Source organism: Chlamydotis macqueenii, chromosome 2 (assembly GCF_036417535.1).
Source record: "Chlamydotis macqueenii isolate bChlMac1 chromosome 2, bChlMac1.mat, whole genome shotgun sequence".
Taxonomy (NCBI): Eukaryota; Metazoa; Chordata; class Aves; order Otidiformes; family Otididae; genus Chlamydotis; species Chlamydotis macqueenii.
In genome coordinates this window covers 18,808,244-18,829,906 of record NC_141557.1, presented here as the reverse complement: position 1 = coordinate 18,829,906, position 21,663 = coordinate 18,808,244, and the positions used below count along the sequence as shown (strand labels likewise).

At 35.4% G+C, this 21,663-nt stretch overlaps 1 protein-coding gene across 1 annotated transcript in view; it reads left to right on the top strand.

The window, feature by feature from the left end:
- The window catches only part of ARMC3 (armadillo repeat containing 3), a 51,187-nt gene that overhangs the window by 6,357 nt on the left and 23,167 nt on the right, over positions 1–21,663 (top strand). The window contains exons 2-9 of the mRNA XM_086741668.1: positions 1,264–1,381; positions 3,351–3,476; positions 5,243–5,311; positions 5,641–5,816; positions 7,138–7,332; positions 8,130–8,313; positions 13,600–13,752; positions 13,877–13,982. Coding sequence (XP_086597794.1) covers positions 1,264–1,381; positions 3,351–3,476; positions 5,243–5,311; positions 5,641–5,816; positions 7,138–7,332; positions 8,130–8,313; positions 13,600–13,752; positions 13,877–13,982 — 1,127 coding nt within the window. The remainder of the gene's footprint in view (positions 1–1,263; positions 1,382–3,350; positions 3,477–5,242; positions 5,312–5,640; positions 5,817–7,137; positions 7,333–8,129; positions 8,314–13,599; positions 13,753–13,876; positions 13,983–21,663) is intronic.

Genomic DNA, 21,663 nt, shown 5'->3' with positions numbered 1-21,663 from the left:
CACAGGGTGGGAAAAGGGAATGGGGGTCGCGGTCAGTTCATCACGCGTTGTTTTACACCGCTGTATCATCGTCAGGGGAAGAACTCCTCGCATTCCTCCTCTGCTCCAGCGTGGGGTCCCTCCCATGGGCCACAGTCCTTCATGAAACTGCTCCGGCGTGGGTCATCTCTTCCACGGGGTGCAGTCCCTCTAGAACAGCTGTCCCAGCGGGCCCTCCACGGGCCACAGCCTCCTTCAGGCCTCCACCTGCTCTGGCGTGGGGTCCTCCACGGGCTGCAGGTGGATCTCTGCCCCTCCGTGGACCTCCATGGGCTGCAGGGGGACAACCCGCTCCACCATGGTCTTCACCACGAGTTGCAGAGGAATCTTGGCCAGGAGCCATATTACTCCTCCCCCTCCTTCTTCACTGACCTTGGCGTCTGCAGCCGTTCCTCACCACAGGCTGGCAGACGCTTCTCAGGATCCTTTTTACATCTTATTCACTTCTCATCTCCTCTCCACTTCTTGCAGCCGGGCCGGGCCCAGTTGGGCCCGGTCGGCTGCCCAGCGGGAGGCCAGAGGGTGAGGCCTGCAAGGCCCATGAGGCTCGCGCCTCCCCCTCTCTGCCCCCCGCTCAGCTGCTTCACATCTTCTCCTCCTCTTTTTCCTGTTTTCCCCTACTTAAATACGTTATCGCAGAGGCGTTATCACGGGACATTCTGCTACCAATTGGCTTGGCCTTGGCCAGCAGCGGGTCCGCCCTAGGCCCGGCCGAGTCCACTGAACAAAGGGGAGCAACTTCTAGCAGTTTCCTACAGAAGCTACCACCTTAGGCCCCCCCTCATTAACAAAACCAGAACACCTCCTCTTTGTTCATTTTCCTTCTAGCACACTCATAACCTTTTTAAAGATTTGCTCCAAAGAATTTCCTTACTTGTCACTGACTTGCATATATCTTCATGCCCTTATTGTTCAGCCATGAACTGTGTGCCTCTGATATAGCTATTAGAGGGTCCTAAAATGAAATAAATATACGGTGTAATATGCATACATATTGAATTAATATGTAATAAAGATTATACTTTCTTATTTTTCAACAGTGTCTCAAATTATTGTTTAAAAAAATTAATTTCTCCAAGTAAATAGCAACTCATGTTAATATTTCGACTTCAGTGTAGATGTCAAACTAGATTTTTTAAAAAAAATTAAATGTGGGAGTCTACTGCAGCACATGGGAAGGCTCAGTATAAATCAAACTATTACTTCCTTTTTTTTTGTTTGTAGTTTGATCCTTTATTGATTGAAAGCAAAACAGCAGCAACGGTTGTACTAATGCTTAGTTCTCCTGAAGAGGAAGTTTTGGCCAAAGCATGTGATGCTCTATATAAATTTGCATCAAAAGGTTAGTCTTTTTGCAGTGAGCTTTCCTTTGTGTTGCTTAGATTTTGATAATAGTACACAATTTTTTCATTTCCTAACACTGAAATCTTAATTTAATCTCAAAGGTCTCTGTCAAGGTTTTGAGGGTTTTCCAAAATATCTGTCAAACCTGTATTTGCAGTTCTAAAGAAGTCCTCTGGATTGTGTCAATGAAATTTTGTATTGTTTTGATGTTGAATTTTATGTTCTCTGTTTCATAGAGCTTGGTTTAGATAAAACCTAGATCTGTTTTGTTACGAGCAACAGATCTGCATCTGGGAAAATTTCTCTTTTTTATATTATGGTTTGAAACTTCTGTACTAGTATAGTTATTTCAAGGTTCAATTTTCAATGAAAATTACTTTTTAGCCTGTTTCTATTATTTTTGCATATCTCTCTTGTGTCAGTAATTCTGTGACAGATGATTTATTGGAGACTGCTCAGCCTCCTTTATCAAGCTTATTTCTGTATGTGTTTGGAATCTAACGAGTCTCCAAGATTCCAAATCTTCCAGAAGTCCCTGTGTAATCTACAACAGCATCGTGTTCTGGGCACCCAGAAGACAACTGGCTAAGAAAGGCTCACAGTTATGTACCACGTAATTTCCTAAGTTGCCTCCTACTAATTCTTTACCAGACACTCAAATTGGTAAACATTGGTACCATTCTTAGTATAATTAATCTGTTTTAATATTAATTTCAATTTAATATATGTTTTCTTTTAAAATTATGTTTTTGTATGCCAGTTGTACTGATGGCAATTATCAACACTGCTGAAGTTGTGAGAGAAGAGCTGAAGGCTTTAATGGTTGGCTAGGGATCATTGGGTTCTGAAAGATGTTGATGTTCAGCTTGATGTGGCAAGCTTGGCTGGGGACATGCAGCCAAATTCTGAATATGTGAAGAGAGAATTTGAATTGTTGTGAAATAGCTATGAAACACTCACCATAAACTGTTGTTGGCTCCTTCCCTGCTGTCCACAGTAACATATGGCACCCTGCAAGAGGACAGTTACTTATTTTTTCTGTTTCTGTTTCTACTTTAAATTGTTGATGTAGATATTCTTGCAATATTCCAGAAGACTAAACTGTAACTTTGCACTATGGCACAAGAGAAGGAGTTGTTTTCACTTTGGAGTTAATTTATTTCTTGAATGTTGCTAGTAAATTAAGTCTCATCCCTCAATAAAAAATATTTATTGTATTGTATTTTAATTGTGTTTTGGCCTCAGAATGAACATAGTTCTCCAGTTTCTTCTCACATTGCTTACTTGTAGCCTGAAAGGACATGCGTGGTTTATTGGAAAATGAATTATAAAGCTGTTGTGGGAACTGAGGATGGGAGTAGGTTTTGGATTTTGTTTCTTAGGTTTGGGATGTTTTTTGAGTGAGCAGGAACAGAAAACTGTAATGATACAAAATGCTTCTATTCTTTGCATAAGCAGAGCCTATTCGGCTACAAAGTGCTCCCTTCTGAGGTGGTAGAAATCTCAGGTGAGATTTAATGATCTAGCACTTGGTAGGTGCTTCAGCTGAGGGGTAGTGCAGATCCATAGAATTAATTAACTATTACTTTCAGGAGAATAAAATTGGGAGGCAAGAAAAGAGGAAAATAAAATGAGGTTCTTAATGATATCATTCACTTGTACTTTGCTACATAGAAAACTGTCCTGTGTACTGCCATTGCAGTCTCCAACAAATGAGTTGGGTGTCCAATAGACCAAAGCATCCTTTGCTTTACAAATGTGAATTAATCGTAGATGCTGTTAATCCTTTATACTCTTTGACACATGTTTGTTTGCAGTTTAGATTAGACGATCTCCAAAGGTCCCATCCAGGCCTTTGTTCTTTGATTCTACAGTCCAATAAAAGATTGCTAGCTCCTTTAGTTTGTTATATTAGAACTGTGATCTTGTTGCATTTTTACAGAACTTTTAACCTCATTACTCTTCAGGCGATGAAAACAAAATGACACTTCTTGCTCTTGGAGCAGTGGAACGTCTGTATAAACTCATCTCACATGAAGATCCAATTGTACGTAGAAATGCCATCATGGTGTTTGGCATCATGGCTTCTAATCGTAAGAGTCTCCATTTTTTAGTATTTTTCAATGTGTATGAGTGTGATCATCAAAGTAATAGCTGGCCCATGTGAAAAAATGGGCCACCTATTCACTCAGCTAGAGTGAACTCCACTGATTTTGAACCAAAAAAAAAAAAACCCAAACCCAAGATAAGTTAATTTTTCTTCCAACACCTATTTTTATTTTGATGGGGCCGAATTGAAACAGTTTAATACTGGAATTAAGTCTATTAGGGAAAGCCTGACTACATAAGATGCCCTCCAATGTAGGCATGACACACTCTTCTCTTTTACAAAAGTTGGGAGAGAAGGATAAAGTAGTATTTATCATCTACAGAAAATGCTATAGTTAAGTATCAGTTGTTACTTGAGGTTTTAGTGTAACTACAGTGATAAAGGACAAAATGTGTTAAATTTAAAGTAGCTAACTCAAGTATTGATGAAAAAAAAAAAGCCCTCAACTATCAAGCATTGGCATGCCTATTTACCCAGCTTCTTTGACAGGTCAGTGCTGCTGTAAATGTTTTGTTATCTGTATCTGAGCTAGTGAAATTCAGTCTTGAGTATCTCTTGGAGACATTGCATTCATGGCAAGATAGTGTATCTACAGTAGCCATATAATTATTAAAAGATTTAACCACAGTGTATGCAGATTTTCTTGTACCTTTTTATAAGGTGAGAATGAATGTATCACATCCACGCTAAGTGCCAAGTGATCAAGCTGCAGTGAGTGGTATGTAGAGACAGAACTGAAGATGAAAGAATAAGTGATGTAAGGTTGAGTTTTAGTGACTGTTATTTTTACTTTGCTTTATAAACCTACATCAAATTAATATAATTAATCAAGTCTTATTTTGATAGATGTTCTATGCAGTTGTCTTCTATGGTGATATCCTAACTAATCCTATCCTGATTTAAGTCTTTTCATCTACTGCTACCTGCTTTTTCCTGTTGCCCTGGACCTTATGCTCTTTACCTTACTTTCAACTCCACATTAGCATATAGTCTTTCCCTTCAGACCTTGGCTTCCAGTGCTGCTGCACAAATGTGGATTTTAATGACTGGAGATTTTCCATTTATATTCACATCTTAATTGTTTTTTTTTCTTTATATTCAGCTCATACCTTTTTTCTTACATTTCAACACTGTAAGTGTTGATAGTAACAACGTAGCTCTGTAAGATCACATTAAGTCTGTCCCAAAGAATGCTTTTTGGTTATTCTGTCCAGTGGTTGTGGTTTTGCTAGTTTGCCGTTGACAATAATAAAAATGCATTCTGAAAGTCTTTACTGTTATTTTAATAAGACCTATATAATTCATGTTTGCAATATGGGCTGTGTTAGCATAAAATTAGAAAGTGATGGCTTGAAAATTAAATAAATGGAAGGATTGCTTTTAGTTTGATAATTTTAACCCAAATCATTTTAACTATTGGAGTATCACTTCTTTGACAAGTAAAACTGTGAAATATTTAATGAGAACCTGCTAGATGCAAGTATTTTCAGTAAAGTTTCAATGAAACACTGAGAACTTAATATATATTACATGTCAAAAAATGTCCTCTGTTATTTGAAAATCTCACGTATGTTTTCTGGGCCCATTGTGATCTTGGTATAACTTCAGTTGTGTGTCGTGCCCAGTCAGATCTTTTTGTCACTCGGGGAGTAACAATAAGTACATTTCCCTTGGAGCAGAATCTGGGTTTTTTTACTCAACCAAGATTGCCAAATGGAAGACTTCATATTTGTGTTTATTTCATTGTAGATGATGTCAGGAAGTTACTGAGGGAACTGGATGTCACAAATTCACTTATATCACAGCTGGCGCCAGAAGGTAGCTTGCAGTATTCATTCCTTGTGCAAAAATACACTCAGAAATAATTTATGATTGCCGCTTGATCAGACAATTTAACAAAATCTTCCTTGTAACTTATGATGTGTCATACTAAATGTTAAATAGGTAATTGCTTTTATAGGAGTAGCTCTGTTACTCACTGAGTAGCATTTTATGTTGTACAGATGGAGCAACATGTTTATGGAGATGTCAGGTAGGATTAACAGCTATTGTTTATTGACTTCAAATAATATTTTAAACCATTGAATTACGGAACATATACTGTGCTGAATAAAACCTCATAAAAATGTTTCTTTTTTTTCCCTTAGAAGATGTAGTTATCCATGAATTTGCTACTCTCTGTCTAGCACATATGGCTGTTGAATATACTACTAAAGTACAAATATTTGAGCAAGGTGGATTAGAACCACTGATCAGACTGCTAGGTAGCCCTGATCCCGATGTTACGAAGAATTCAGTTGAATGTATCTACCTCCTGGTGCAGGTAAAGTTTGTTGTTGTTGTTGTTGTTTCAAATTACAGAAGCAGATAAGCACTCTCCCCACCACCCCCGCCATCCTCTGTGGAGTTAATAATTTTAAAGTATTTGGTTCCTTTACTCTCCAGTATTCAACAAAGTATTTGAAAACATTGCACCCACGTCTTCGATAGTTACATGAATATAGCTGATTTGACTCTGATTCTGTTGAACTTAAAGCAATTATCCATGCTGTACAGCAATGTAAGTGAGATCAGAATCAGATTCAGATGTTTTTAATGAATTCTGAATTTGTTTTCTTAGTTGGAAAATGTTAATCTCAATAATGAGAGATATAACCTGTCTATCCAAAATGTAGGAATAACCCTGTAAATTAAAGAACTAGCAATTGCATTGTGCCTTGTTTTGGCCAGCAAGTCCATAGTCACAATTTTGAACATCTTTTTAAGATGAGTGAATGCTGTCAACAGCTACTTTCCATACTGGGAGGAATAGATTTGTTATTGGCTACTTTCACACCCATCACTAATGTTATCCATATGCTGCTTAGCAAAGAATGGTGCATTTGTATGGCAGTTCTCTTCCGTGGCTTAAGTGAATCAATTCAGTAATGAATTCAGTTTATAACTCTATCTCTTTTGGGGCATCAGAGCATGTCTATTCAGAATCACATTTTACTCTTTCTCCTTTTTTACTATCTCACTGTCTTTGTTGCAGGGTATATCTGGATAACTGCACCTGGTGCTTGCTTATATTGATAAGGATAATTGCATGCTGCACATGTGCAGTAAGCTATTTAAAAGCAAATTGTAATTTATTTATTTTTTTCTATTTAATATAATCTACTTCTGTCTTATTAAGCTGCATATACACTGTTTAAAGTTAAAATTTTAAATTGTCATTTTATAATTACTGAAACAAAAGCTATAACAAGCAAACCACAGTAGAGTGCAAAACCTATTTTCCCCCCACTGAGGTAAATAAAAATGATTAAACTAAATTTAAAAAACTTTCTCAAAGAAACATGTATGTTGAGACAAATATGACAAAACCAAGAGTAAATAGACTTCCTTAGACAGGATTAGATTCTGTAGAGTGTACTTCAGTCATGCAAAAAAAAAAGGAAGTTAAGTTTGCTGGGAGTTGGTTATGTTCAGTTTGATTCTTAGCTGAAAATAAAGAAATCTTCAGAACTGGAAGTTCTGGAATATTGACTCATTTTTGTCTGTTTGAAATCAGATTTTAGGTGTTCTTTCTGTAAAGTCAGGAATTGATGTACTGTTATATTCTCTCTTGCTAACATTCTTTGTTGAATATTTCACTGCAGGATTTTCAAAGCCGTGCTGAAGTTTGTGCACTGCATGTAATTCCACCCTTGCTGGAACTACTGAAGTCTGAATACCCAGTTATTCAATCGTTAACCCTTAAAACCTTAGAAGTAATTAGCAAAGACAGAGAAACCAGGATAATACTGAGAGAAAATAAAGGATTAGATTGTCTTCTGAAGATACTGGAAACCAAAGTACAGTTTACTTTCCTTAAAAGTTTTTTGTTCTTGCCACTAATGTTTGTATGACTAATGGGAAATATTATGCATGCTATAGAGGAGAGATAATAGAAGAAAAAGCTCCTTACTTGAAGCTAACTATGATAGAAGTAGGATAAGCTAGGATACCTAGCTTACTAAGAAAGGGAGCAAAAGGATTCACCAAAATGTTTTTTGTTTTGTTGCTTTATTGGTGTTAGTAACACTGGTTTGCGTTTACTGTCTGTTTCTCAAACTGTTGTATCAGAAAAATTTACCATAGCTTTTTATATGATGTTTTCCTGAAATTTTTTATTATATGCTGAACTCTGGTGCCAGCTTCTATTCTGAACACTGATCTTTTTTTTTTTCTGAATTTACTTTGATATCAATGGCCTTAAATATAATTTCCTACATTGAAAATGTCATTATTTATGTTATTATGAGTCTCATTTTAGTGCCTCTTGAGTTCAGATGTCACCATAGGAAATATAATGCATACAGAAATTTGTGAAATTTTTTAAATTTTAAGATGAAAGGTCCTTTCTGAATACCTGTGTAACACACTTTGATACAAATGAGAGACTCTGACAGTTTTTACTGGTTTTGATAAATTGTGTTGCATCCTAAGGTACATCAAAGAAATTATACAAAAAATATGAGTATGAAAAGATGTACTTTGCAGTATAAATAAACTGTCCAAAAGAAAGTTATGACATCCTACAAAGTTAAAAGCCATATATATTTTAATTCTGATTTGAAGGTTATTTGTTTGGGATTTTTTTCCTTATTAGGAATTCAGTGATCTACATGTGGAAGCTCTTGCCGTGTTGGGAAATTGTCTGGCAGATGTGCATACTCTGCAACTGATTCAGCAGACAGGAGGCCTTAAAAAGCTACTTTCATTCGTAGGAGTCTCTACTGTTCCCGACATTCAGAGGAATGCAGCAAAGGCAATTACCAAAGCAGCTTACAACTGTATGTGATTTTTTAAAAATCCATGCACGTGAATTTGATTATGAAGTAAATTTTCATGCAGAATGAGGCGGTCTTATCTGGTTGAGGGTAGTACTTGTGCTGAGAAAAACACTGGCAAGAATGAATTACAGTGATGAATCTTGGCAATCAGAGCAGCAGTTGGATGCTAGACTATGTAAATATATTAAAATCTTAAGATTTTGCCTCCGTTTATTGCTAAATATAATACATTCTTGCAAAACATTGTCCTCAAAAAGGAAGATTGTAGCTCTGAAAATATGATCTTTATCTTTTGTTTTGTGATGCCAGATAACTGCCATCTTAAGCCACCTCTGCTGGCACTATTTCTCATTGGTTAAGACTTAATCGCCAGCTTACTTGTGCATACAACTGCTCATGTAAATGTCAGGCAATTTCAAATATGAATTTCGTTAACAGGGACATGAAAAAAAGCCTTTCAAATGGCTTGCAGATTAATATTCCCAGTGGAGTTAAATAGTTTCATTGTCATCTTTTTATAATTATTCATCCTATAGTTCCTTTTTATATGCTTTTCTGTAATTCACCAAGGAATTCTGAATTAGGCAGAGTGTGCTCATCACTTTTGCCCACAAGGATGCTCTTTAAATAAATCTACATTTGAAATTCCTTTCATACATTAGTTTCTGAGTTGCAACGTATACCTAGTAGTGCTGTATAACAAAAAACAATGTAAGAAATAACATACTTCTATCTATAGAAGATTTTAATTCTATCAAGGGATTTTGATGACATGACAGTAGAGCTTAAATATTTCATTCATATTTCTATCATCTTGTGGCTGAATCATAGCTTTAATTTATGTATATTTTACAAATATGTTATCTAATTTAATATATGACTAAAAAAATTTCTCCTTGATACAGTATTTCAGACCTCCTTTCTTCTCTCCCCATCTTATCTTTCCAATTCTTTTCTCACCTTCCTTAGTTTGGCATCCTGAATATTTGTAATTATTTGGATTGCAAATGATACATGAAAAGAGTGGAATCTACTTTCCTAGTATTCTGTGGATTTCTGTATGCTTTTATCATTGTCTGTTGGAAGCTTTTCAAGTCACTGAAAATTATTTTCATTAATGTTTAGATATCAGAGATAGGAGGGGACCTTTTTATGCCAGTATTTTCTTTGTGTATTTTCCTATATTGTTATTTTATTACGCTACTTAGGACTGTCAGTATCATTTTTATAGTCCCGTGACAGGCTTGTAAGTAGTATGTTAAGCAGATTTATATTTGCTCCTACTACTTTCTGCTGCGTCTTACTCCTTTTTTGTATTTATTTTCAAATAAGCATAGCCTTCTTTTCCTCTTTCACACCTTTTTCAGTTTTTGTAGCCTAATATTTTAGCTGCTGTTAGTAGAAGCATGTCTGAACACAACATTTTTAATGCACGGTGGCAAGAGTTACACATAATGTATTACAGTACTGCTGATGATCTTATATCATGGGATGTTACCGTCAGTGAAGATGCATCTTCTTGTCATACTTCTTTACAAATGGAGTCAATGTGGTTTCATTAGAAAGGTTTGCTCTCTTCTTCAGCCGATGACAGCTGGTATGGATGCAGCAGACTGGGAAAATAGATCAAAAGAAGATTTAAAATATTTGCTTCCAAGCTGTAGAATTTTGGTGACAACCAGTTAGACAAAGGGCAACATGTTGTATTGGTGTAGCGGAAAACTCAGTCCAGCAGCCTTGCTGCTCAACATGGCCCCCAGAAGTATTGAATTTATTTCAGATACATAGAGCTACTGGTCTAAAGTCGGCCTTCCAGTGGAAAGAAAAGTGACGTTGGGGCCGTTACAGAAATAATTCAAGTGCAAAAAGAAAACAGAAATATTTGCAGTTCTTGTTTCTTTGTTTGTTTCCTAGTTATAAACATACTAAATACCCTATCCAAACTGCAACACTAATATATTCTATACTAATGCTTATCTTGATGTAAATCCAATATAGTACAACACAGCTCTAAGTTCTTCTATGACTTTTTCATTAAATTTGCAATAGCAATACAGTAGCCCACATTCTTCAGGCCTGATAATCATGGTTGCATTTTACAAACATTTCCTGCATACTTAAGAAAAATAGTACTGCTTCTCATTGAAATGAAAAACTTACTTCTGCTATGGTAGCACATATATCTATCTGGTTTTTTTTAATCCTGGCAGCTGAGTATACAGCAGTGTCTGGTTTTGAATTTATTATTGTTGACAGATGGAATTTAGTTTTGGTTTTTTCCTGATAGATGTAATCATAGCAAACAGTTTTGGTTTATGCCCCTTTCAGCCTTTTGGAAGGGGACTCCTGTAACTTTTTGTTGTTGTAAGGCAGATGTGTCCCTTTGTCGTAGTTCAGTTCACCCTTAAGAACTATTCTCAATCTCAGAATAAATTACATGGTACAAACACTATATTCAATTTTAAATAGCATCTTTAGGATGCTACTCTGTTTAAGTAAATTAAAATTGATTGTATTTCTATACATAGTCATTATCCCTTTGCCCCTGAAAATTTATTTTGTTTTGTAAAATAATTTTGAATTTAATATATTGATTTATCAATGGTTTTATTTTGTATGCTCAGAATTACAGTGGTGAATTTTAGTGTGATTCCCTCCTTGCCCAGCAAATAACGCAGTCATTTCAGAATGCAAAATATAATTTAATGCTATAAATTATTTAATATCTCTGAGTGGGTTATCTGTACTGTTGATTACGGAGGGCATCACTTTCCCCTGACAATGCCAGGCACACCAGCAACAACAGAATGCTATGGAGTGTGTATGGAGAAAGTGATGATCCTGCTCACTCGAGTTTGGCCCCACTCTACCAAACTTCTGGTTTGAAGCTCTCCCTGTTCTTTACACATATCTAAATGCAAATCCTTTCAAAAGGAAGCATACTAAACATGCTCCATAGCAAATTAACATATGCTTTTTCATAATACAGGTTTTTATTTATCTGGGTTTTCTCAACTCGAGTGAGAGGTCATGATACTATTTAACATTAACTTTTTTTTTCATTTGAAATTGGTATAAATAATTCCACAAGGTGATGACAGTGAGCTGAATAGGTAATCAGTAGAACTCTGATCATTATTTTGGAGTAAGGAGGGGAAATGGGAAAATATATTGAAAAACAAAGGTTGACTCATTATGAGGTCAATGCATGAAAAACTGGACAGAAGTGTTAATACTCCGGACTCTTTCAGTTGTGTGTGCTTGAGTATTTTACTTTATGTTAAATCTATGTATTCAAAATACCTAGGGGTCACAAAATTCATCACTATAAATATGATGTTGGCACTGACATGAGAAGTGCTTAAGTACAAAGGATGCTTTTCAATTGTATTCTTTCTTTTCTATAGTAAAGGAAACAAAGGAAGCAACTCATATAAACAGAGAGAGGATCAGCAGAAAATATTCAACCTTTAAACAGAATTGGCACCTCGATCTTAAAATATTAATAATTTTCATTTGTCTGTCTATACTCTTTACCATGAATTCAAATGCAAAATACTTTTTTTCACATTGTTGAAAAATTCTTTATTCTGTTTAAAATATTTTAAATAACTATTCTCACTCATTTGAATGAATTAATATTATTATTTTACTAATTCATATAGGCATAAATGATCTTTAAAATGAAATGCTTACCCATCATCATAACTGCCTTTAAAAGGAAGAATCATTTTTAAGAAAATCTATGTAGTAATAGCCAACTTGCTGTACAAGAACCAAATTACTGAGGCATGAAGAACCTCTAGAGATCATTATTAGGGATTATGGACCTCTTTGGCAAGCAACAAGCCAGCAGCATACTTGATAACTTGTCAAAACGGTCTGTAATCCCAATTAAGGCCTTCTCTTGAGAACTGGCTGATATGCATCAAGGTTGTGGCCAAGGTTCTGCTGACACTTAGAATCCTCTCCGTTTTATTTGTTGCATCTTTTGCTTTGTGATTGCAATTGGTACCTCTGATAATTCTAAAAATATTTAAAATTGAACTAGAGAGAAGAAAACAGCTAGCTGTCTCATGTATGTGCATTGAGTCGTTTCTGCTGTAACTAGATTTTCAATCAAACTTTCTTTTCATTGGCTTTGTGGACTTCTGTTTGCTTACTTTTATTCACTAAAGATTCAGTTTTATTTAAAAGAATACTTAGGATATTTTTATTTCCTTTTTAAACTTTTTATTCATACGACAGCAGTCCAAATAAGGGAATGATCCCTCAAAGCATTAGTAAGCACTGGTAAAATTTACCAATGTGTCAAAGTCCTACTGACTTCTCAGTTCCTGAATTTTTTTCATACATTTGAAAATGTTACCATGTAGATATAATTTCAAGCATGTAATTAATCTGCTTTAAATTATGCATATGGTTAAATGTTTATTGACCCTCATAACTGCAGAGATTCTATGTTGTCCACTGCCTTTCTGACTGAGAAAGTTTCACTCTGGCCTCTTTCTAACAAACACCTGTGTTTCTGATCTCATCCATTTCGGGATGAGTGAGTTTATTAGTATAATTGTCAGATGTCTGTAGATTCTTTGTAGATGCTCTACGTTATTACTTGTGTAGAGGAAGGGAACGTCTATGTCCTTCCTTAGCTGCTGCTGTTCATCGCAGTGTAGGTCAGCAGGGAACCCTGTGTCACTAGGCTAAAATACAAAATTGAAATTCTCTGCAAAGTGTGCATTAATGAAGACCTGCAGGCTGTGCAGAATTTAAAATTAAAGTTTTAACACCCCTTGCCTTTTTTTTTTGGCTATTGTAGTATGTTAACTGGTACTCCACCAAGTTCAGTTGTATGTTTACTAGCATAGTCTTCAATTTTATGCATTTGGACTTTGTTTGCATAAACTGAAGTTAAGCATGATCCTGAGTAAGTATGATCTGTTGGACTGGAAAGCTGTTTTCATCAAGCCTGTATGCATTCTGTGGTTTTAAGACTTATATAGAGAACAAACATTGCATTCTATTGGGCTATGTATCTTTAAAGCTGTATTTAATAGTCATCTTTTGGGCTTGATTTAGAGTTCACTGAAGTCTAATGGGTTTTGGATCAAGTCCTTTATGCACATTTCTTAATTGCTTCTGCCTCTGTTACCAAAATATTTCCATTTCCATGGTATCAAAAGCAAGTGTTATGTTGAAAGCAACTATATGAAATAAAATTCATGTCCTTTCGCTGATTTGGGAAATGAATGCAGATTAATGGTATTGTTCTTTTTTTGTTTAAAGCTGAAAATAGAAAAATCTTAAATGAGGAAGAGGTTGAGAAGTGTCTTATAAACCTTTTGGGAATTGATAATGATGGAGTTAAAGTTGCTGCTTCCCAAGCAATTTCTGCCATGTGTGAAAATTTAGCTAGCAAACGTGCATTTGGACTCCAGGGTAAGTAAGGTGGGAAGGGGTGAACTGAGAATCTGTGCTTTTCCTTTTATAAGGAGCATATTATAATTTTACAGGCTGTCATGGTCTCTTTAAATGTTCATGTATACAATTATTTCTTTCAAAGGGATTCCCCAGCTAGTACAGTTGCTAAGCAGTGACAATGAAGAGGTAAAAGAAGCTGCAGTGACCGCATTAGCTAGTTTGACAACAGCCAGTTATAGTAATGCAAGGTGAGTCTGCAATAATTAAATTATTATTTAAAACATTAATCTGAACACAAGTGATAATACTTTGATTTTTAAAGAATGCCTCACCTTGTCCTTATCCTACAAGGCCAGTCTGTTTGAATTTGACTGTAAGGTAGTTTTTGGTGCTTATGAGTCATCTGGAATAGGTTGGTTCTCATCAGTGTTACAAGAGTTGTGCTATCTCTACTAACGTTTGCTTTATCAAAGAAAGGTATGAAGCAGATGTAATGAAAGAGAGATATAAATCATGTTTTGAAGAGAACATATGAGGAAAATATGCTTCATAATCTAAGACATTTGATGTGGGATATTTTTTGAAAATTCTGAATCAGTGAGGTATCCTTTAAAATTTGATGGTTCATGCAACTTTTTTGACTGATTTAAACCCAGTCATTGAGGGAGATAGCACTCAAATATTCTGAATATTTGCATTGTCTTTCTTTTTTTATTGTTTCCCAAGTAATAGAGAATGCTCATAGTACATTCTCTAAAAGAAGTGTAACTTCAGTATCCAAAACAACTAACAAAGGATGATTAGCTGACTGTAAGTTCCAAAATAATTATATCAACTAAATTCTACTGTCAGTTGCAGAGTTCTGTTATCCAAACTCTATTAAAAGTTCTGTTCAGGGAAAAGAAACAGAGCAGTCTGACATATATGAGCAATCACAAACCATAAAATAAAATTCCTTAAAAGTTTCCTGGAATATACTTAAGGAAGTTGTAATCCATTCACAGGCATTCTTTGAAGTGAAAAAGTAAAATAACTCAGCAAATAAATTATTTGTTTGAATTTATTGATTCAACTCTAATAGTCATCAGTATTCACTTAATGTTACCAGGTGAAGCTGTAATTTGACACAAAAGAATAATATTCTGTTCTCAGATTCACATAGTAGATTTTTTTAATCTGATATTCTGCTCTCATCATGTGTGTGACTCTTCAGTTAGTGTCAGTGGGAGTCACACACATAAAAAGAGCGCAGTACCGGAGTCTGGGGGTCAAACTTTCAGCTTCACTACAGCTGTTTTTCATAGCACAGCCCTTTGAGGTTTCACATTGTGAGAAGGGTATCTGGAGAGTTTTGAGTTGGTGTAGCAGCTTATGCCAACTCCTTCGTTTTCTTTTGCCAAGGAGATAGTCAGGACATTGTTTAGCTCAACTGCTAGAACAATTCTCTGAGACCTCAGGCAGGGAAATAGCTGTCTCTGTTCCTCTGCATTGTAATGGAGTCCGCATTTGTTTCTAGCTGGGCTGAGTCAGGAAGTTGTAAAGGTGGCTTGTGTATACTTCTCTCCCTTTGCAATCCAGCTCCAAGTACAACATGGAAACACCAGGTAATCTAATCACAGGTCTTCTGTGAAAATCAGGAAGCAATAATTTACATTAAATATGTATATGGGATGAATGCCATGTGACTATATAATTACTTCAAAGCTTCATTTCAAAATCAAAACCATTAATAAGTCATAGAAGTGTGACTAGGATCTATAAATGAATATATAGAGTTGAACCCTCAGCTGATACAAATTATTATAGTTCCAGCTCACTGACTGACTATCTGACCCATATTTATTTTACATTCACATAATAGAAAAAAAAAATAGTTTGGAGAAAATGCATTCCAGATTGAGTTACCATAATCGTATTTCATTCTGGAATATTTTGTGCGTGTGTCATATAAACCACTGAAAATAAGTGTATATATAATGAAGATGCTGATATACTTTTATAATAATGTGACTGCTGCGTAATTATGTTGACAATACTCTGGTCCCAAATGAGACTAATGAGACTAGTTCCCTTTTATTGGTTATATATTAGATTCTTGTTATAAACCCTCCAAGAATATTAAATCATAAAGCTAGTAGTAGCAGGCAAAAACAAAATTGCTACAGTAAAGGGGAAGACTATCTACAATAAGTGTTCTCACTTCTTACTGACCAGCCAAAAATTCAGTCTTGTTGAACTCATATACATGTGTTCTACCATATTTCATTTTGTGAGCATTTTTGCATCTGTGACATTGATTGGAGGATGCGTACCTTGCTCTTTCATTTTGTACAGTATACATTACAGAATGTAAACAGAGTACAAGACACTGCTATTTCTGCTGGAGATTTACTGTTCTTGTTAGGAATATCTGGTCAAGAAGTGTTGTCTGCTTTTCATATGTGAAAAAAATACAAGTTGAAACAAATTGTGTAATTAAGGCTCTCACAATAGCTAGCTCATATGGATAAAGTCTTCCATTGATTAATAACACAAGAACAGCATAGGCAATGGGCAATACTACCCCCCACTAATGTATATTAACCTTGACCTTTAGGTGCTTCCCCTAAATGAAATGAAAGGCTAGTTCTATACCCCTCCCCAATCAATCCTTTGTTTCTCAACTGAGACAGCTAATAAAGGTGTCAAATATGGTGGAGGTTTTGTAATTAGAACACCTGTTCACTATGAGCAGGACATAGACCAGCTTGTCATTTCACACAAGTCCCCAAGCAACCAGGATTTGGCAAAAAAAATAAATGAATGAATGACTCAAGCCCCCGTAGTATTTTAACCGAAGATGTAGAGCAGAAGAGAACACGAGTCCCATACAACCAATTGGACGTTTTAAGTTTACTGGAAAACATGGATTTTCAACATGATCTCTACCAGAACACATAAAAATTACTATAAATAACCTCTAAAATATTTCAGCATTTAAATTTTTGCTGCAGAGCTGATGTTGTGTCACACTTCAGTAGCACATAAGAAAACGTACGGTGGTCAAGTGTCTCGTTAGTTTACAGATTGACACCCCTAGATGATGCTTTTATGAGAATTTTGTCATAAAGTAATGACAGAATTTTAATGCTGCTGCGTATTAATGATAAATTCTTTGTAAACTTGTTAATAATTAGGCTAAATAAAAATTAAATGGCAAAGTATACTGCAGTTTAAAATGTCATGTACTTATTCTAACACGTGATTTAAACTTATTTTCTTGTGTTACTGTGTGTATAGCTCTGAGGCCATCCTTGATATATGTGTCAGAATTTGTTTCTGTGATCTGCTTCTGGGAAGAAGAGAATTCTGTTCAGCTGGGTATTTGCATCCACTTCGCATTTTTTAAGCCAGAACACTAACTTGCTTTATTGAAAACTGTATACAGTTGTTTGGACAGCAGAATGCTATTTTAAAGAATCTATGAAATCTGTCTATTTTTGATGTGTCCAAGCATTGGGAAATGTAGGCACAGTCACATCAATAGTGTACATTATGCACAAATTGAAAAATTACACATAAACAAAGAAACAGCAGTGCCATCTATTGGACAGAAAAATCAATTATTCTGTGCTATACAACTAACTGCAGAACAAACGTTTTACTTCAGCCTCTGCCTATTTTTTCCTCTTTAAAATGTAATCAAATATTTTCACTTTTCATGTGTTTTGGATAAGCTAATAATGTTAAATATAAATATGACATTAGTGAGAAGTAAGACGTAGAAATAAGATCTCAAGTGTACCAGTTAGTCAGACATTAATTTCACTCGCTCTTTTCTTCAGTATTGTTGTAGCACAAATGCCATTTCTAATAACTGTCTTCATAAATCTGGCAATGTCTGAATTCTGGGCACCTAATGGAGTTACCACTAAAGAAAAACATATGCTCTGAAATTTAGAGCTTTGTACTGGACATGAAAACTAATTAACAGCCTCAATAATATTTGTCTTAAATTGTTTATTTTAAGTGCAAAATTTATAGCATTCAGTTAGGGTCTGGTCTGGGGGAAGAAAGAAAGAGATGGTTTTTGTTCAGCTGTACTAAGGGCTGCAGGAAATTGTGGTACATGACAGACTTATGATCTGGCAGAATATGTCTCCTGGGGTTTATAATTAGTGTCATGTTGCATATTTTGAAGTATTATATCTGGATTCAAGATAGTAAAGTAGCATCCCCAAAACTGCAAAGACAGCAAGCTTGATGTTATTTGGTTTTCTAATTCTTGAATTCTTCACAGGAATCAGTGGACCTGGTTACATTAGCAAAATTATGTCCATATAGGCAGTTACAGGCATTGCCACAGCATCTGAATGTCTACTTTCTCATATGTATCAAGATTTCCAAGATTTAGAAGTAGGTTAGGGATAGGAAAATAGATTGGGAACTCATTGGTTTGGGGCAGTGCTCAGTGAAGAGAAAGCGAGTTGTTTCCTTTACTTCAGAGGGTGTTGCATCTGTTCCAAACTGAAATTTATGTAATGATCTAATGACTGAAAATACATCCTGAATATATTCCATGTGAATAATGCTCACTTTAGTGAGAGTTTTCACCTTCTTAAATGGAGATTTTCAGTATCCACAATAGATTTTTATTGTTTTTAAGATGTGTATGGTTGTCAAGGAAAAAATTTAAAGAATGTCCAGTTTTCTTAAATTTGAAATTTTGTTATCATTAGGAAGTAATTATTATTACCAATAGGTAGTAATACCACTAATTAGTAATCTTCCCTATTAGAAAATGGGATATTTAATCATAGCTTTTCTCTCTTCAGGCTGTAGATGGAACCTAATTCACATAAATGGATCAATACTAAAATACAAATGTATTATGTAAGATAATACATTTGCATGAATATATGTGTTAATTTATGAGAAGAGGAACAAAAATTTCTAGTACATGAGACCTACATTTAAGAACAGAAATAGGTAATAATCTGTTCTATAGGTTTTGTCTTTTTTTATTGTTTCATAGTTCTTTATGAGATAAGTTTGTGTTTCTGAAGGAAGGAATCAACAATAGAATGCCACTAGCTGTATTGTGTAAAGGTAATATGCTTTAATACTGACCCCTAGTGACAGAATTACATTTTTGAGCTATTGTTCTGCAAGGAAAGGGATTTTGTTGGGTTTTGTGGTTTGTGTTTTTGTTTTTTACGTTAGTGCTTATTCTGCCAAGCCCTATGAAAATACAGTTAGCGCATGCCATGACCAGATTCTTGTTTTGACTTTCTCTTACTGTACATCCATAGTGTGATGGGTGCTTCTTAAAGAAAAAAAAAAAAGACAACACAGGCATTACCCAAGAGCTCACAAGCTTTTTCTTACAAGTTACAGATTGACCTCCATTGAAAACTGCAAAATGTTTTATGGTAAATTTCTCCCTTGGCAGAAAAGCTGAATTGAGGCCCAGTGCTGGGATGTCGTTCAGGAATGTGTTCCCAACATGACTTTAACACCACGTCAGATGGCTGATACACAACCCATGGACAGTACCTTAAATCATGCCCTGCTGGCGGGTGCCATATTTTCCACTCAGCCAGCTGTTGGTTTTCTCTCTTAGATTTGTGAAGGTGTGGCTATATGGAAAAGTCCTTCTATAGACTCAGACACTGTCACTGCATTTTGTTCCCAGTACAACTCTTCTTTAAAAAAAAAAATTGTTATGCATTTTCTTGTTTGTTTGTTTGTTTTTAAACTCTGTTGCCTATTGAGGTTAATTGAAGACAGAGACCATTATAGAGCAATCATCTCTATCTACCACAAATCTCATGTCACAGCATCCTAAAGTGTGTGAGAACCTAAGGGTATCCAAAATAATTTCAGACAGAAAATAGAACACCTCCAAATTGGGATAATGGTAACTATATAGAAGTTTTACCCCTTACAGCAAAATTTTGGGGGCTGTTTGTACTCTCCTGCCCTCAAAGCCTTGCAGTGTGATCACTATTTATCTTAGCTACAGAAGGCTGGGATTTCACTCATAGCACGTGTATTGTCACCTGTATCTCCCCATGGTAGATTTATGTGGGATCAGTTGAATCTTTTTTCTTCCTGGATGGAGACTCCTAAGCCTGGGAGAGAAAACTGTGCTTTGTGTAATGGCACAAGTACAATGATTTCTCGTGAGTGTGTATCCCTACAACAACATTGTGATGCGCATTGAAATGAATTATACTTTTTATGAATTAAAAGTGGAAAGGGTTATTTTACATTTGAGTAAATTTCAGACAAATGTATTGATGCTTTTACACACACATTTTCTTTGTAGCGTCTTTCTAAATTAAATGCAAATGATTTAAGTATATATTTTAACTTACTTTAGTATAGTGTGCAGTTATTTATTGTAAGTGTATATAAGGGAATTGCAAGTTTATGGTTGATCATGCTAACTTAATTCTGTCCTGCTGTGAATTTAACCCTTACACTGACTGTGGCATGTTGTCTAATTGGACTGTCATACATATACAAGAGGGTAAAAATAAGTTTTCACAAGCAACTTTAAACCTTTTGACTTGCAACCTCAGTAATTTTCTCTTAATATGGTAGTGTATGTGTACTTTCTTAGAGATTTAATTTTAAGAGAGAAAAATTAAAGCATCAGTTTCTCCACTCTGAATCATCGTAAGAGCTTGAACCTTTAGAGAAGCAAAACAGATTGCTGCCATTTGAGATAAGTTCACAGTTGCACAGAAAAGACTTATCCAGAAGTGAAAGATGGGGTGAAGTTTCACAATCCAAGTACTATTTGTAGACAGACTGACTTGGCACAGCTTTTTTGTCCTTCCTCATTTGGTGCTTCCAAAGATGAAGAGGAGCCACTGTCTCCTCAGTCCCTCTGTTCAGATGAGCTCTGGTGGGGACCCTGCTTTGGCTGTTTCTTTCTTTCCACTGCACCTCCATGAAAGCTGCTCTGGCAACTCCTGAATGTTCCCTGTTATTTTGCTTTTGTAACGATGTGAATTCCAGACTCTCAACATTAGTGCTGAGTTATTGATTTTTGCATGCACTACTCCTTGGATCAGAAAAAAAAGAGAGAGGGGCATAGTGTCTTTTTCGTGAGCTTATCCTGACTGAAGCTACATGGGATCTTTAAGGAGGAAAAAAAGAATTTCTATTGCTGAATTTCAAGCCTTTCTCATTATACTGGCAGTGTCAGAAATTCTTTAAAATGGTTGCCAATAATATAATAATTGAAAGGCTCAGGTATCATTAATAGATGGTTCATTACTAATGCCCCCATTATATTTTAAATTAGGTATACTACTGAGAAGTGAGATCTATGTAACTTTGTCAGATGAGCTCAATGACAGACATTAGAAGATCTCTGTGTATTGCTAAATGAGAGTCAAGTATTACAGGCTCTGCTAACCCTGACAGCTTAAGGTTTTATTGCTTCCAGACCATGAAGTTTATTGAGTTTGGAGTTTGTTGATGTTTTAACGGGATACTTGTCATTAAAAAATAGGAATAGAGGGTTCAATTTCTGAAATGAAAACTAAATATGGTTGGTTGATATCATCAGTATTTTTATGGTAGCACAAACAGGCCCCAAATTGTTGATTAGAATCTCTTGTGCTAGATTCCCTTACTCTGAATAATCATACTGACATTAATTTCCCTTGTATAGTGAAGAAAATGGAAGTAATATTACTGTTTAAATAAAATACGGGTGACTATATACAACCATCAATTGCTTTTGAAAATAATTAAATCACAAAGTGAAATTTTTTGTAAATGCAGAAGACATTTATTGGATGTGATTATTCTAATGCCATAAGAAGGCAAGTGAAGAATACTAATACATTTAAGGGATAGAAAGGGAAAAAATATTTCATGAGGTTTTTCAAACTTCTGGTTATATTCTTTCTCAGTCAGAAATTACGTAAT